This window comes from Antennarius striatus, chromosome 10 (assembly GCF_040054535.1).
Source record: "Antennarius striatus isolate MH-2024 chromosome 10, ASM4005453v1, whole genome shotgun sequence".
NCBI classification, from domain to species: domain Eukaryota; kingdom Metazoa; phylum Chordata; class Actinopteri; order Lophiiformes; family Antennariidae; genus Antennarius; species Antennarius striatus.
The window spans coordinates 5783938-5798906 of record NC_090785.1 but is presented as its reverse complement, the minus strand read 5'-3'; the positions used below and the strand labels follow the sequence as shown (position 1 = coordinate 5798906).

Sequence of the window (14969 nt, the reverse complement as noted above, 5' to 3'; positions counted from 1 at the left end):
TTTTCTGTTATCTTTTCTCTTATTTTTTTCTCTTTTCTTTCTTACCGCTATTTTATGTTTTTCTTCTTCGTGCTACCGCTATTTTTATTTTTCTTCTTCGTGACAGGGGTTCGCTTTGGCCTGGGGAGTTACTTCAGCATTCGCTTTAACGATATCTGGCACCATCTAGCGTTGTGAATGGGTATCATGTCTAGACCCCGAATATAAAACGACCCCCACTTTTTCAGTCTTATTTCAATGCAAAAAACACCGTCTTATATTCGGGCCAATACGGTAAATAGGGCGGTTGCAAATCATCAAGAGCTGAGCTCATGGCTGTATTTACACACATTTAAATGCTGATTAGAGAAACTGTCTTAAATTATACAGGTTAGAAAGATTAACCCTCAAAAAGAAAAGTATGAATAGAAAAGAGCAGAGAGAGAGACAAATACAGTGTGCGACAGAGCTTTACATGTAGTGGTTACGGTTACACTCATGTAACCCTTGTGACTACTCCAGACTTTTCAAGTGTTGTAACGGGGCAACGGGTAATTAGCAGCACTGTTAAGTTTTGTTGCTCCAGCAAACACTAAGAGATTCCTTTGAGGAAAAAACAGAAGATTATGGCACTTCAGCGGGACCCCGATCTGAGATTAAATGGCAGCTGGCAGGTGTGGATATGTTCACACAACCGTATTCAATTGTCTGCATGCACAAGGGTAGACTGGGGTGTCATTTAGAGGCATTCAACATCAACACGGTCAAGCATGTGTGGTGTCAGCATCTTAATACACTTTGAATTAGTTTTTCATTCACAAAGTTTCAGATGCTTGCGGGGAGATTACTGCTACTTCATACAAAAACAGCTGTCTCAGTTAGAAAGCGCTTGGTGCTCATGCTCTGGAGAACTGGCTTGACACATTGAGTTTTTGCATAGCTGCCTGCGTTTGCATACCCGAGTCTTCAGAGTCCTTGCTGTCAGGGGCATCCTCCATGTCATCGTCAGACATCTCCATCTCCTCCTCTCGCCTGATGCCCATCAGCTGCTCGTTGTGCATGTTTCTAATCTCCTATAAAAAAAAAAGTCAAAAGAGGGTCGGTCAGACCTGCGAACACCAGTGGGTGACACATACTTTAGCAGGCCCAAGTAGGAGCAGGATCATCAGAGAGGCAGCACTTTGACTTCACTGTTGGCTATAAATACACTTAAAACAGATCAGTACAGAGTTAAGGAGTGTAGACACATAAAGATCAAAACTATGGTCTTTGAGTAAGTGCTTGGAATATCCTAGTACCTACAAAGGCTCATATCGACTCCAGACAAATGAAAACTTTTCTTTTATGTTATTTAATAGTTACTTAAATCATTAAATGTGAGATTTACGTATGGGATTGCATACAAAAAAAGATACATGTCCGTAGACACAACAATATTTCGTCATTAATTACGTAAAATGTTAACCTAATAATACAAAACACAAGGAACATTTTCTCACTATAGAATTTTAGGGAGAATGTACGGATAGACACAGATAGACACATAAACACAGAAGGTAGACAGAGACAATGTTCTCCATCAATCACAAAGACATGACGACAGGCTGAAAAATATCACTAAAAGCTAAAGTGAGCAAAAAGCTGCCCAAGAGTAAATACACTTAGAACCATCTGTCAGCTGACGTTATCAGTCTGAGCCCAAGGCAGAGGTCAAGCAGGTACTCCACACATTCGTACATGCAGACACATAACCATCTGGTGCGTGTGGAGCACTTTGTGCGGGCACGCACATTCTCAATTTCCACACAACTGCACACACACACCATATAAAAAACAGTGATAGAGGGAGGCAGCTGTTGTCTGATTTTGCCAGGAAGCTCCAGCTACTCAACACAGACGCTCTTTTCTCCATATTTCACCTTCAGGACAGAGGATCATGTTGAATATACAATAACTGAGAGTGAAACCCATTTGATGATTATCTACCCCCCCTATCAAAGGCACATACATACGTGTTTTAAAATGACCAGAAGATGACTTATACGTAATATGGAAGCCTTTAAGACAGACCTGAACAATCAATATGAAACAATGCAGTCACAGACTGCAACATCCCGCGACACCCCTGAATTCAAAATTTTACCCTGACCTACTCGCATAGGTCAAAGATCAAAGCTAGTGCTCTGACCTACTGTCATTGATCAAAGCACTAGCTTTGATGTACGGTCTTACACTGGCCTTCTTCCTCATTTTTCCATCTTATTCGGTTCCTGAGTGTACAAAAGTTGAAATTTGATCTTGACCTACTTTTCTCAAGTTCAAGGTCATCATCTCATTTTCATCCCCTTTGCCACCAGAGTAATGTGTTTTCTTTCATGTTTCTATCTGCAACGGTTGTGAAGATATTTGGTGGACTAACTAACGGACGGACGAAAACTGACAATCACAATACATTACCGCTTTGAAGCAGGACGTAATTATTCATAAAAATGTCCTTTGAATGAGGACAAATTCTGCAGTGGACCATCCACAAGCAGCAGTGCTTTCATTTGCATATAAGGTCATGTTCTATTCCTTGGTGTATGAAGTATGCAAAAGTGTAAAAGTGATCTGAGAAAGAATGGAAGGAACCCTGAGGCCCAGTCCACACAACAGCTTTGAATACTTTCTGTTACAGAGCACATAGAGAGAGAGACAAGATGTTCCCTAAAAACAGGACTCCTGAAGATAGTGATGACACACAGTCAGGTATATACTCAAACCTCTAAACACGCACCACACAGGTTCCTATTTAACATGTGTTATGAGATCTTCAAGAGTGTTAATTACGTTATCATTTGCAGTTCCGCAGCAAATCCAAACATAAGAGCAACAATGTTACTTTGGAAGACCTACCTTAAAAAGAGATGTTTTTGAACAAGTTGGTTGCTGATCCTGCTGTCTGAGTTCCTGCGCATGTGCATGTAATGTATAATTCTACTCTACATCTTAAATTGGCTGTTGTTACACTAACGTTGAGCAAAACTTACCAATTGGTATGATCGTATCTGGTCCATTAGGTCCAGGGCTGCACCACAGTCGACCCTTATATATAACTAATCATCATAATAGTACTTATTGTTTCATTTATTAAAATAAAAAAAAATGGTTAGAGAGTAATGAAGAAAATGCTGTTAGAATTGAAAATGAATAAACTCTTATGAATCAAGATGCTCTTAATTGCATATTCAAAAGCAAAAAAACAAAACAAAAAACAAACCCTTTGCTGGTGCAGAGAATAAAGACTTGTATAGGTTTACCTGTGGCTTTGTAACCCTGAGAGATGAAAAACTCACCCAGCAGCTTGTAACACAGAGAGGGGCTGAGGTGGAGAAGGATTTGGGGGGAGGAGGGTCTTGAATAGGTCTACATCTCACACTAGTTGGGGTAAGTTGTGCCCTGTTCTGCAATATGGCTTCATTCAAGGTACTTACTGTAACAAGGACTCTGCTCTTTAGCCTCCAGATTTCATTTTCTCTTAGCTTGTTTGAATTTATTATATATTTATTAATAATTTGATTGTATGTAAGCATTCCATGAACTATGAATATAAAATTAATACCTTTGAAATAAGTAAAAGGTAAAACAAAAGTTAAGCAGAACTGGATGGAGGCTAATTGTATGTAATCATAATAACAGCAAAGTGAAATCAAAGTGTACTAACCTCGGCTTGTTTGCGCCACATATCCAGGTTCTTGCGCTGAGCTTTGGAGAAATGGTCCCATGCCTTTTGTTTGGAAGCAGCTTGGAATACAGACACAATCTGTTCAACTGTGGCGGGATGCAGGGAAGGACCAGAGACCATCCAGAGACAGAGAGAGAAAGAAAGACAGAGGGCAGGTGGGAAGGAGCAGAGGAGTAAGAAAGTGTCAACTAATGATGTAAAGAACTCTCTGTGTGTGTGTGTGTGTGTGTGTGTGTGTGTGTGTGTGTGTGTGTGTGTGTGTGTGTGTGTGCGCGTGTGTGTGCGTTTGTCTGTGTGTGCCATATCATATGCAAAGTAATGGATGAATCATTTTTAAAAGAAAAAATATTTTTTTTGAGGAACATCATTACTCTTAAGCAGGGCAAGAATAAGTAGGCCTGAAAATGACACCAACACTGCTACTAGCTCCATTTTAGAGGAGGGATGCAACTTCCAGAGTGGAAGTGGTTTGGTTGCAAATGATCGATATAAGGAGTGTAAGACTGTAACATCAAAAAGGGGCCATATAAAACTGATTCCAGCATAACAAGTAGAGGCAGCTGGCTGATTGACAGCCAGCATTCCACCGAGGGGACCTCGGCAGCTATGTGAGATCTAAATTATGTATATTTTTCCGTATTTTCTCATTATCACAGATTTACTCTGAAATATTTAGATTTTAGGTATGAGCTACATAGTGTGTATATGTGTGTCTGTTTATATGTGTGTATATGTGTGTGTGTGTGTGTGTGTGTGTGTGTGTGTGAACACATGATCTACTTACCAGCTGATGCCAGTTTGACATCTTATGTATAGTTGGCTACGTAGTTTACTTTATTACATAGTGGCTCCAATAAAGGGATGATGCTGTTCCACACTGGAATATCTCAGTAACAAGTGGACAGTTGCCACGAGCCTTTGCACGGGGGTAAATCATCTTCAGAGTATACATTTTGTTGATTGTCATTCCGTCTTTTCTGTTAGAGCTACCATGAAGCACGTTTGTTTTAAGGAGTTACTGAGTCGGTTCACTGAATGCCATCGGTGGGTTTATTATTATAATGATTTTATCGCCTATACAATTAAGGAAAAAAATCTCCTTTGTTTAACCAAAGATACCTCAGACACAACATGTAGGCACAATGTTACTGACACAGATTCTATTCTTTTGGGTGTGTCTGGCCATAGAAACCAAGATTATGCTTGTATGCCTCACTGTTGTGGAGCTATTCATTTATTTTGGATTGCAGTTCAGGGAAGGCTCAATGTCAAACAACAACAGGGTCCAAAAGGTTAAAAAGGAGTAGCCTTTGTGATCGCCTACACTTAAACTCTGCAGAAGCGATGTCATTACCATCAGCCTCTACTCTACATCAGCCACTACTCAACTTTGCACATTAAATTGTTGACTGAACTTAGAAATTATTACCTATTACTACACTATTTGTTTAGGCATTCAGATGCCAGAGCACACATCAATAGACCTAATTTCAATACCGATCTACACACAAGAGCATTTTGACACAAGCAGGTTCAAGTGCTGATAAAATGACTATAGACCCTTGTTTAATATTTGTCCAACAAGAGAAAGTTTGCAAAGTAACTTGCAGCTGATAGAAATTAAGTGTGACAGTTTTGGCAACTGTTCAGCAGCAGGAGTCAGCTGCAGTGGTCACCTTGTTGAAGAAGCGCAATGCTCATATTTTTGCCAATATAACATTCTCCATTTTTAAATGTAACAGTTCCAGGATCCAGCCACTGCAGTTAATGTTTGGCACAGTTGTTGTTGGGCAAGACTAAATGAGTCTCATTATAATCAGACCTTTAGTTCTAAGGTTTTAACTGTTCCAACATGTGACAGGTACAACTGCAGCTCTGGGTCTTTATAATGAGGAACAGATCCTATCTTAGCTGCTGTCTGTGGGTATAGTCATTCCACTTAGAGCTCTATCTGTTGCAATGTGGGTGGTCATGGAGTGTATGGGTGGTCTATAAATGGTCAATATGACCAAAAGTTAAATAGTGTGTATGTATATGCAGAGTGCTGAGAGAACAGTACAGGTATCAATAGTGTCTTCCCAGCAACCTGCAATTTGGTGTGGATCAATGGTGAAGTCAGAGCAGAGAGGAAAGGGTATAGACAAACTTTCAACCCTGTGAGCTCATGCGATATGAGATCTCTTTCCCTCAAACAGACACAAACACACACACACACACACACACACACACACACACACACACACACTCACACACACATAAACACACACACACACACGCACACACACACACACACACAAACACACACACACACACACACACACACACACACACACACACACACACACACACACAGTAATTGAATTTCTATGCGCACTATGTACCTGAAACACAACAATGAAAAAACAAAAACTGGTAACTTTATTTTGTGTTTAAGATTGCTTACGTTCTACATTTAAGATGTATGTGGTGTAAAGTGTGGAGACAAACTGCCGCAGGCTGCCATCGGCTTCACAGCCAAACCTGTCAACGGTGGGAAACAGCAGTATACTTTGGCTTTGGATGTTGATCAACTGAAATGAGTATGCATGCATTTACTTTATCAGCTTTTTATCCATACAATGAAATAATTGGGCCACTTACTAGTTAGAGCTGAAGGCAATTTGAATAATATTCCATTGTAGTCACTATCAGTAATGCTTTTCCTTGTAAGATTGGAACAAAATGAGCATATATATTGATTCAGAGTGACAGAACAGCACTGTTAGGAAAGAAATTGAACTTACCTGTGAACAAAGCTCCCCAGTAACAAAGTAGCATGAAACACTATGACTTCTATGATGGAACTGAACTTAAAGGTCTCAGTATCCAAAATGTAGACACGTGCTCTGTGCATCACATGTAACTTAATGAAGGGCTGTTGAAAATGTTATACTTACTTATTTGCAGCACTGAGTACTCCCAAGTCTGACTGCGTTTTTGTGTTTAACTGTGAATACTTCAGTGTATGTTGACCTTCAATCAACAGTATGTAATGTAGTAGTGGGTGTATTTAGTTCACTTATAATCACCCCATCTGTGTAAATATTTACATATACTTACGGTATCCATAAAATACTCAGTATTATACATCCAATTCTGTACAGAACACAAGACTCACATTGAGCCACTATGCCAGCCAGGGCTGTCTTGAACTTGTCTTTGGCCTCCTCCATCTCCTTCTCGTGTTGGCTCTTCTCTCCCGTCAGGCGACGGATGTGGCCATTGGACGACTGGATCATGGAGTAAAAGTTGTTGGCATTTCTGCGGTTAACTTCACCTCGTTCTAACCAGGTCAGGAGAACACGAACTGCTTCAGGAAATTTTCCGTCATCTGAACAAACAGGGATGACACAAAAAAAAATTGAAATATTGGACTGAAAAGAAAAAAACCCCAATTAATTACTCATGCATCCTGCAAGGAGGTGCTAAATGCAATGTCTGAATTAGAAAAACAGCTGAATTAGTGTAAACTCTTTGAATATAACCAGGTCAGATAGCACTGTATTCTGGTAGACAAGAGATATTTTCACTAGTATAAATGCTAAAAAACCCCAAACAAAACCCAAGCAAAACCAAATAAAATAAGAAATTCAGAAAAACGTCAAATTTAAAAGGCACAACTACTTAACATGGTTAAAAGACAAGATGATCCAACCTTCAACGTCAATGAAAACAATGTTTGCATAGAAAATCTATAAAATATAATTACTATACAATTTAAAAACGTTTGAAAGCTAAAACCAGGTAATGTGGCTAACATGTATAGAAAGACTCTATAGTGTACCAAATATGCTTTGGATATAGCATACACCCCCCCCACCACCCTGATTTAACTAACTAAATAGTTACAAGTCCCTTATTGCATTATTACTGCGTGGGTATTTATCTGATAGGTGCAATGAGTTGTTTCTCATTTCTTAAGTAACCATCTCGAAAGAAACCTCATGTGGTCGTGGAAAAGATATTAGTCTGTTTGAGAAGGGTCAAACCATTGGAAGGCATCAAGCAGAGAAAACATCTACAGAGACGGCAGACACTGCTAAAATTGCATGAAGAACTTTTCAGTCTTAATGCTCCTGAACAAATTAAAGTCTTTCTTCCACTTAGTGATTAGCATATTTCCTAAGTTTACACAGCCATTGTAAAACCCTTCACATTGCTGGTGTGGAAATGCGCTGATGTACTGTACTTTCACTGTTAAACATACCCCTGAGTTTTACTGTTGTTTTTCTTTGACCTGATTTCACCAAATAACAATCATTCATGATTTTTCCCCAGCCATATTTCTTAGTGAAAGATAATGGATTCCCACTATCCTTCCTGTTTTTAATAATGCACTCTTAAACAATAGAAGGTCATGTGGTCTGATGAGTTAGGACTTACCCTGTTCTAGAGTGATGGTCACATCAGGGTAAGAAGAAAGGCAAATTAAGTAAATGCATCATCATGTGTCCACTGTGCAAGCCTGTGGAGGCATTGTTATGATCTGGAGTTGCTGCAGTTGGTCAGGTCCAGGTTAAGCAAAAGTATGTGCTCAAATAGTGACGTCAGCTGACTACGTGAACATACTGAATGACCAGGTTGTTCCATCAATGGATTTTTTTCTTCCCAGATGGCACAAACATATTTCAAGATGACAATGCCACGATTTATTGGGCTCAAACTGTATAAGAGTATTTTGGGGAGCATGAGACATAATTTTCACACACGGATTGGCCACAGAGTCAAGACCTGAACCCCATTGAAAATCTTTGGGATGTGCTGGAAAAGGCTTTGCGCAGCAGTCACGCTCTTCCCGTTCCTCAAACATCAGTGCAAGAACTTCGTGAAAAATTAATGTAGCATTAGATGGAAATAAGGGTGGCACGGTGGTGCAGTGGGAAGCGCTGTCACCACACAGCAAGATGGTTCCCTGTGTGGAGTTTGCATGATCTCCCCGTGTCTGTGTGGGTTCTCTACGGGTTATCTGGCTTCCTCACACCTCTGAAAACATTCACATCAGGAGAAGTGGCCGGGGTTGTTCTTTTGATAAAACCCGTTAGCCACTTAAAAATCAAATATGGCCGCCATTGACTATACAGTAACATGTCATTTCTTGAGAAAATCACACAAACTTGTCCCATTTGAATGATATTGGTGTCAAATCATACATTTTTCACTGTGTAGAATCCAAACTTGGACCCATGGACTTACTCACTGACTTCCTTGTAACATATACGTATCATTCCCGGAATTCTAATATCTTGCTAAATTAGAGCTTTATCTTTCATCGGACTTGGCTAAAATACATGATACATGATACAAAATACATAGTGAAAATTGTATAATTTGACACCATTATTATTCAAACAGGAAAAGTTTATGCAATTTTATGAAGAAATTCCATAATACTGCATATTCAATAGCGGCCATCTTTAAAAATGGCCGCCATCTTTACTTTTCAGGTGGCAGGTTTTATCAAAACAGCGACTACCAAGGAGTATATGTGCCAATTTTGGTGCTTGTATCCGGAAGTGAATGATTATTTCAGTTATCTGCCTCACTAGTAGGTGTGAGTGTGTCCATGCAAGCTTGTGTGTCTGCATGTGGCTCTGTGGTGCACTGGCGTCACACACGGAGTGTACTCTGCCTCACACCGCCAGTGGGCTGGGATAGGCTCCAGCACTCCGCGACAGAGGATGTAATGTGTATAGAAAATGACTGAATGAATGGATGGAAATAAATCCTGTGACATTGCTGAAGCTTCTCAAAACAATGCCACAGCAAATGCGCGCCATAATAAAAGCAAAAGGCAGTTCAACAAAATATTAGTGTGACTTTTTTTTTTGGTCAGGCAGTGTAGATACTACATAGGACATGAGAAGAGGACTGACTGTGCTACAGCATACAGTTTGACGGAAGGTCATGCTCTTTATCAACAGAAAAATTTGCAAAGCACAATGAAACCCTCAGTTCATTGAGGAAGCAATAAACGGAGAGGAAGGAATACATTTAGAGGTGGTCTGAGTAAAAAGTGAAAAGGACAAATTAGATTTGGACTACATAAAGACAACTGGCCCAGAAAAGTGCTAAAGCCCCCTTTTTTCATTGGGTAGAAGATTCGGGAAAGAGTAAACCTAAATCTTTCATAAATAGCGAGGATTTGTGTTTTCCTGACACCCCAAAGTAATCAGAAACAAATCCACGGCTATAATGCAGTGTTAAGAGTTCTTTACGCCGGAGCCATGGAAGACTGAGCTTAAAAAGACAGGCAGATGGTACAAACGCATAAAGACACAGCATTTTGTTATTGAGCAACTGTGACAGAGACCTGGAAGTGTCATTGCTCATTAGCAGAACAAGTTTATTCAGCCAAAAATCTGACAGGAGCCTGACAAGGAGGGGAAACAAACCTTGATGAGAAAATGCAAAGAATAAGCAGAGAGGAGCAGAGTTCAGGGGAGTAAGAAGAAAGGACAAGATAAGAATGAGAAGCATGTGCTGTGGAGAGAGTAAACTGATATATCATGTTTAACAGCCATTGTGTCAAGTCTTTAGTCAGTTTAACTGCGGTCTCACACCATTTCCTGGAAAGCCTTAGCTTGCGTTGGGTGTACCCACACACAACACACAACTTTACCTAATTCTTACCATTTGTGGTTTGCATGAAAAATAACAGCACAATGAATAGACTTCCATTTGGTCATTAATGATGAGACTGTGAGAATTTGTACTAGTCAGAATATCCTAAATTTATGAAGGAAGAAATTTAGATTTAACTTCTTTCCAAGAGCTCTGGCCATGACCTTCCTCCTTCATGCTTGTGCACATACTTAACTATATGTGTTAAACATATTGTCATGAATAACAACAACCTTTGATCTTGTCTCCCAACTGGCTGCACTCGTGCTCGGAGTAGTGAACAATGGGAGGAGGGGAGGGTGGCCGGAGACGATCCTCTTCCATCTTGCGTCGGTGTCGTTCCTCCCTAGCCATCATTCGTTGACGACACTCCCATTCGTAAAGGTCGTCTCTGGCCTGCGCAAAGTCCACATGGAGACGGCCGGTGTCTTTTTTGTCAGTGCTGGAGCCCAAGCGGACACGATAACCTATGGAATACAAAAGCATGAAAGTTTTAAAATCACTAACAAAGAGAAGACGGGATGGAATGGAATAATGAATAATTATGCTGAAGGTAGAGGAAACTTTTAAATTAAAACAATTTATGTGTCTGCAGTTTGTTGTCAGTTCATGATAATGAGTGAAGTCTTACATCCTCCTGAAGCGATTGGAAAAAACACAGGACTTGAATTACTTGGACGGTGCATCTTTTGAATGCAAATGAAAATAAGATGCCTGGAGGTATGAAATTCTGACAGCTGAAGAACAGCGCAAAAACAAGACCGGGACATTGCAAGCTTTACTCTATAGATTGCATGGTTTGTTTATGGACCAGCTGTCAGTTACTTTCCATCATCTTCAACAAAAGGAATTAAGACTACTTAAATAATAGAAAATAAGCACTAAGCATACTCTCTATCACAGCCTATCAATCTACCACCTCTCTTTAATTTCGTCATTAGCTCTGCTTCCTGGTGGATCTTGTCCTTTCCGTTATACAGTTGCTGTAGTGTCTTATGGAGTACAGAATGCCTGCATCGCTTGTCAATACTTGAGAGAGACTTGGGGAGGCCAATTACCTCCCAAGTGGCACTAAAAGACCACAGTGTCCCTCATTACTTTGCTACGTCTTCTTATCCTCATGCTTTTCCTCCTTACTCAATATTCACAAATAGCTGGTTGTGGAGCTGAAGTGAAATCATGCCCATTTTCTGATCTAATTGGTTCAAATGATCAGAAAGTGTTTGGGTATGTGTGTGTATTTTTCCGCCACATACAGTAATGATGTGTGGTGCGATTCGCTCTGACGTCCAACACACTCTCATCACAGGAAAGGAAGGGTGTGTATGTGTGTGTGTGCTAGATGCCAGCGCAAACAGAAAAAGAAATGTGTGTGAGTTCAGGGGTTTCTAATTCAGTCCTCTCTCGTCGCTTCAGGCTTCCAGTCTAACTCTACTTCAATTTCATATGAGGACATCTCGGTGTGCTGAGGCTGCCGAGCACTGTGTTTGTGCAGTGTGTGTGTTTGTGTATTATTTATGAGGGAACTACACAGCCCTGTCATCTGGGTAATATATGGGCCTCAATTTCCATGTCCAACTGTAATATGTAGAGGCAGAAGAATCACAGGATCTTTTCATTAAAACTAATTCTCAGGCAAACATTTCAAATTGTGTAACACCACACGCAATGCTGGTAATGCTAGCGAATTGGCGATTAAGTTAAACAAGTTTTTAAGGTAGTAATATACAAAGATTTACAACTCCAGAAGCTGCTGTGAAAATAATGAGAATGCACTATAGCAGTGTATGTGGTTATTAGAGATGTTTCTCTTTACTTTTCTGGTTTTCTAACATTTATTATTCTCAACCACTGTGAGTATAATGACTTTCCTTTCTAATAGTTAACACCCAATAAAGTTCTAAAGAAAGAGAAGCCATTTCCTCAAAGAATTCTTTCCACCACTCTGAATTCCCATTTCCAAATATTCTTTTAATTATCTTATCATAGAAATAGGAGTACTATAAATATTTTAATGAGCGCTGAGGTTGGTGGTGTTTCCACCATCTTAAATCATTTGCTTAGCCTCTGAGAAACCATTATTATTTTAGCAGTTTAAGGATTTTTGTCATGGAGAATGGCACCAAACACCCATGAGGTGGCCATTGCTCTGGAAACGAGGACATGGCCCAGTGACCTCATTTATTAAATATAATCTAATATTCATACATATGTGTGCATGTGCACAATAGCTGAATATGATATGGCACGATAATCAATAAAACCACACACATGCACTGTAACAGCGAATCTTTCCTTTATAAATAACGGCTTAGGGATCAACTTAACATTCGGCCATTGTCCTCAATCGACCATAAAGAGAGCATACACAGTTTATTTTTCCATTCACGCGGTTTTCTCGCAATACTTGGATAGCCCATGCCAAAGAATGTAGTTAATAGCAATCAGATTGCTTCACATTTTGCCAAAATGACTGAAACAATCAGTGGTATTCCCCCCTTTGAGATGATTTGAAAATGGAAATTTGATTGCTGAACATAGATTTATAAGTATTGCTCAGGTGAACCCGGCCTGAATTCTGAATCATCATACAAATACGATGCCTGAGAGAGCTGTCATTGGTTTTCGTTCCAGATGTTACATTGTAATTTGTGCACGTGGGGATTATGTGTCATGTGAGGTGACTGGACATAGTGCCTGACAGCGCAGTCAAGTTTAATACATGCAAGCTATTTTCTAACAGTATGGTAACAGTATGGTGTAACTAGTACAGATATCACTGCAGAAGTAGAACTTTTAAAACAGTGTCAATCTGTAATTAAGGTTAACTAGTTAATGATATAACATGCTTGACTGACATCAGAAACCAATCTGGCTTCAACACATCATCTGAGTCACTTATTTTCACTGTATCTAAAATTTTAATGCGAAAGTGTCAGAGAATGTGTACCATAGGCAAATTCCTCCTTAAAATAAACTTTTTCAGCTCACAATGTCAGCAGGGCATGCATCCCATTTTCACTTAAATATGATATTATTCGCTAAAATGCATATTGTCAATTTCATTGAGTTATATCTTTGACTTTTTAACTTTAGAAATCATTTATGCAGTTCCAGGAAGAAAAATGCTCCAACTATGAGTCATAACTCATACGTCTACGTATAAATATACGGTGACAGACATTGTAACACTTTGTATGCTTGATGGATATTTATCCAAGCAAAACTGACGATATTACACAAACAAGAACGTTAACTGGTTTGTGTAAAGTTCTTGTTTACAAAAACCAGTTAAATAAGAACTTTATATACAGTATAAGATGAAGAGCTATGAGAACTCACCGGAGAGGAATAGAGCCTTGTCAACAGTGAATTCTTCAGCAAATCTGATATGGCAAAAGTTTTTCTTGCTTTTGCGAATGGCAGTGATGTCACCACACTGTCCAAAGACCTCCATGATGAGCTGCTCTGTGGCGTTCTCTGGCAGGCCGCCGACAAAAACTGTCTTACATCCTGGAGGCCGTTCTCTTGTGGCTGGAGGGGGAAGGTCTGTTCAAAAGCAGTAGATAAAAGGGAAAATGTGTCACGTTCACCTCTACTAGGTGGAAATATTCATGTGTGGTTGTAACAGTGTAAAACTTGAAAAACTGGCAAAAAAATAATTGCTGAATATGAATTAAGTCCTCTGAGATACTGGAAACATATCCAATTATAAGAACATCCTCTCCTGAATACATTGATGCTATAAGTCACTTCGGTATAAAATAGCAGGTCTGATTCCATGTTTTGTTTTCATTAAGTGAATAAAATGATAAAATTGCTTTCGTCCGGTTACAGTCATTAAAATAAATTTAAACAGTAAACAGCTGCTCACTTGTAGCATAAATCCAGAAATAACTATTTATCTCTTACCTCAATAGTTAACTTTTAACTATTCAAAAGTTAATTTAACCTTTGAATAGTTAAATTAAAAAAAAAAGTTTGGGTGTTGAAAATGTACAGTCAACCAGGTGGATTGACTTATTAAACACATGCAGATGTCCAAAACATAAAGAGGGGAATATGAATAATAATATTTTGTGGATCTGTCCTTAAGATATGATTTTATTGTGCAGATCTTAATGTGTAGTTGAATGAAGAGAATCTTGACATTTTTGTATGCTTAAAACGAAAGAACAAACATGATCAATGACTACTTCATGAAGATAACTAATTTAACGAGTTACAGTGATCAAAATAAGGACAGTTCTTCAGGGTTCCTGTGTACAATAAATTTCACATTAAAGAAAATGTTCAATATAATTTACTTCCAAGTTAAGTTGTCAGTTGTCAACAGGGTAAAAGGGAATTATTTGATTCTGAGGGCTTTGATAAGTACTGCTTGGGAGTTGAGTAATTTGATTTTGAAGATTGGGTCCCAACTGCAAATTCAAGGGAATAATTAGTTTCATGAACAGAAATCGCTGCTAGATGTTTCTTAACTTGGGTGTGGGATGTTCAGTCAAAGGAAAGCAGTCTGTAATTCATGAGATTTTTAGAAAATGTATGCAAACCCCTGCCGGTAATATATCTGCATTTCTGATGAATACATTACATTCTATTTGTT

General features: G+C 39.1%; 1 protein-coding gene across 3 annotated transcripts in view; it reads right to left on the bottom strand.

Annotated features, from left to right (window-relative positions):
• Positions 1-14969, bottom strand: part of enox2 (ecto-NOX disulfide-thiol exchanger 2) — a 151773-nt gene that overhangs the window by 15042 nt on the left and 121762 nt on the right. For all 3 annotated transcript variants that reach the window (XM_068325394.1, XM_068325395.1, XM_068325396.1), the window contains 5 exons: positions 13706-13912; positions 10597-10830; positions 6861-7073; positions 3683-3789; positions 938-1052 (listed from right to left, as the gene is read on the bottom strand). In XM_068325394.1, coding sequence (XP_068181495.1) covers positions 938-1052; positions 3683-3789; positions 6861-7073; positions 10597-10830; positions 13706-13912 — 876 coding nt within the window. The remainder of the gene's footprint in view (positions 1-937; positions 1053-3682; positions 3790-6860; positions 7074-10596; positions 10831-13705; positions 13913-14969) is intronic.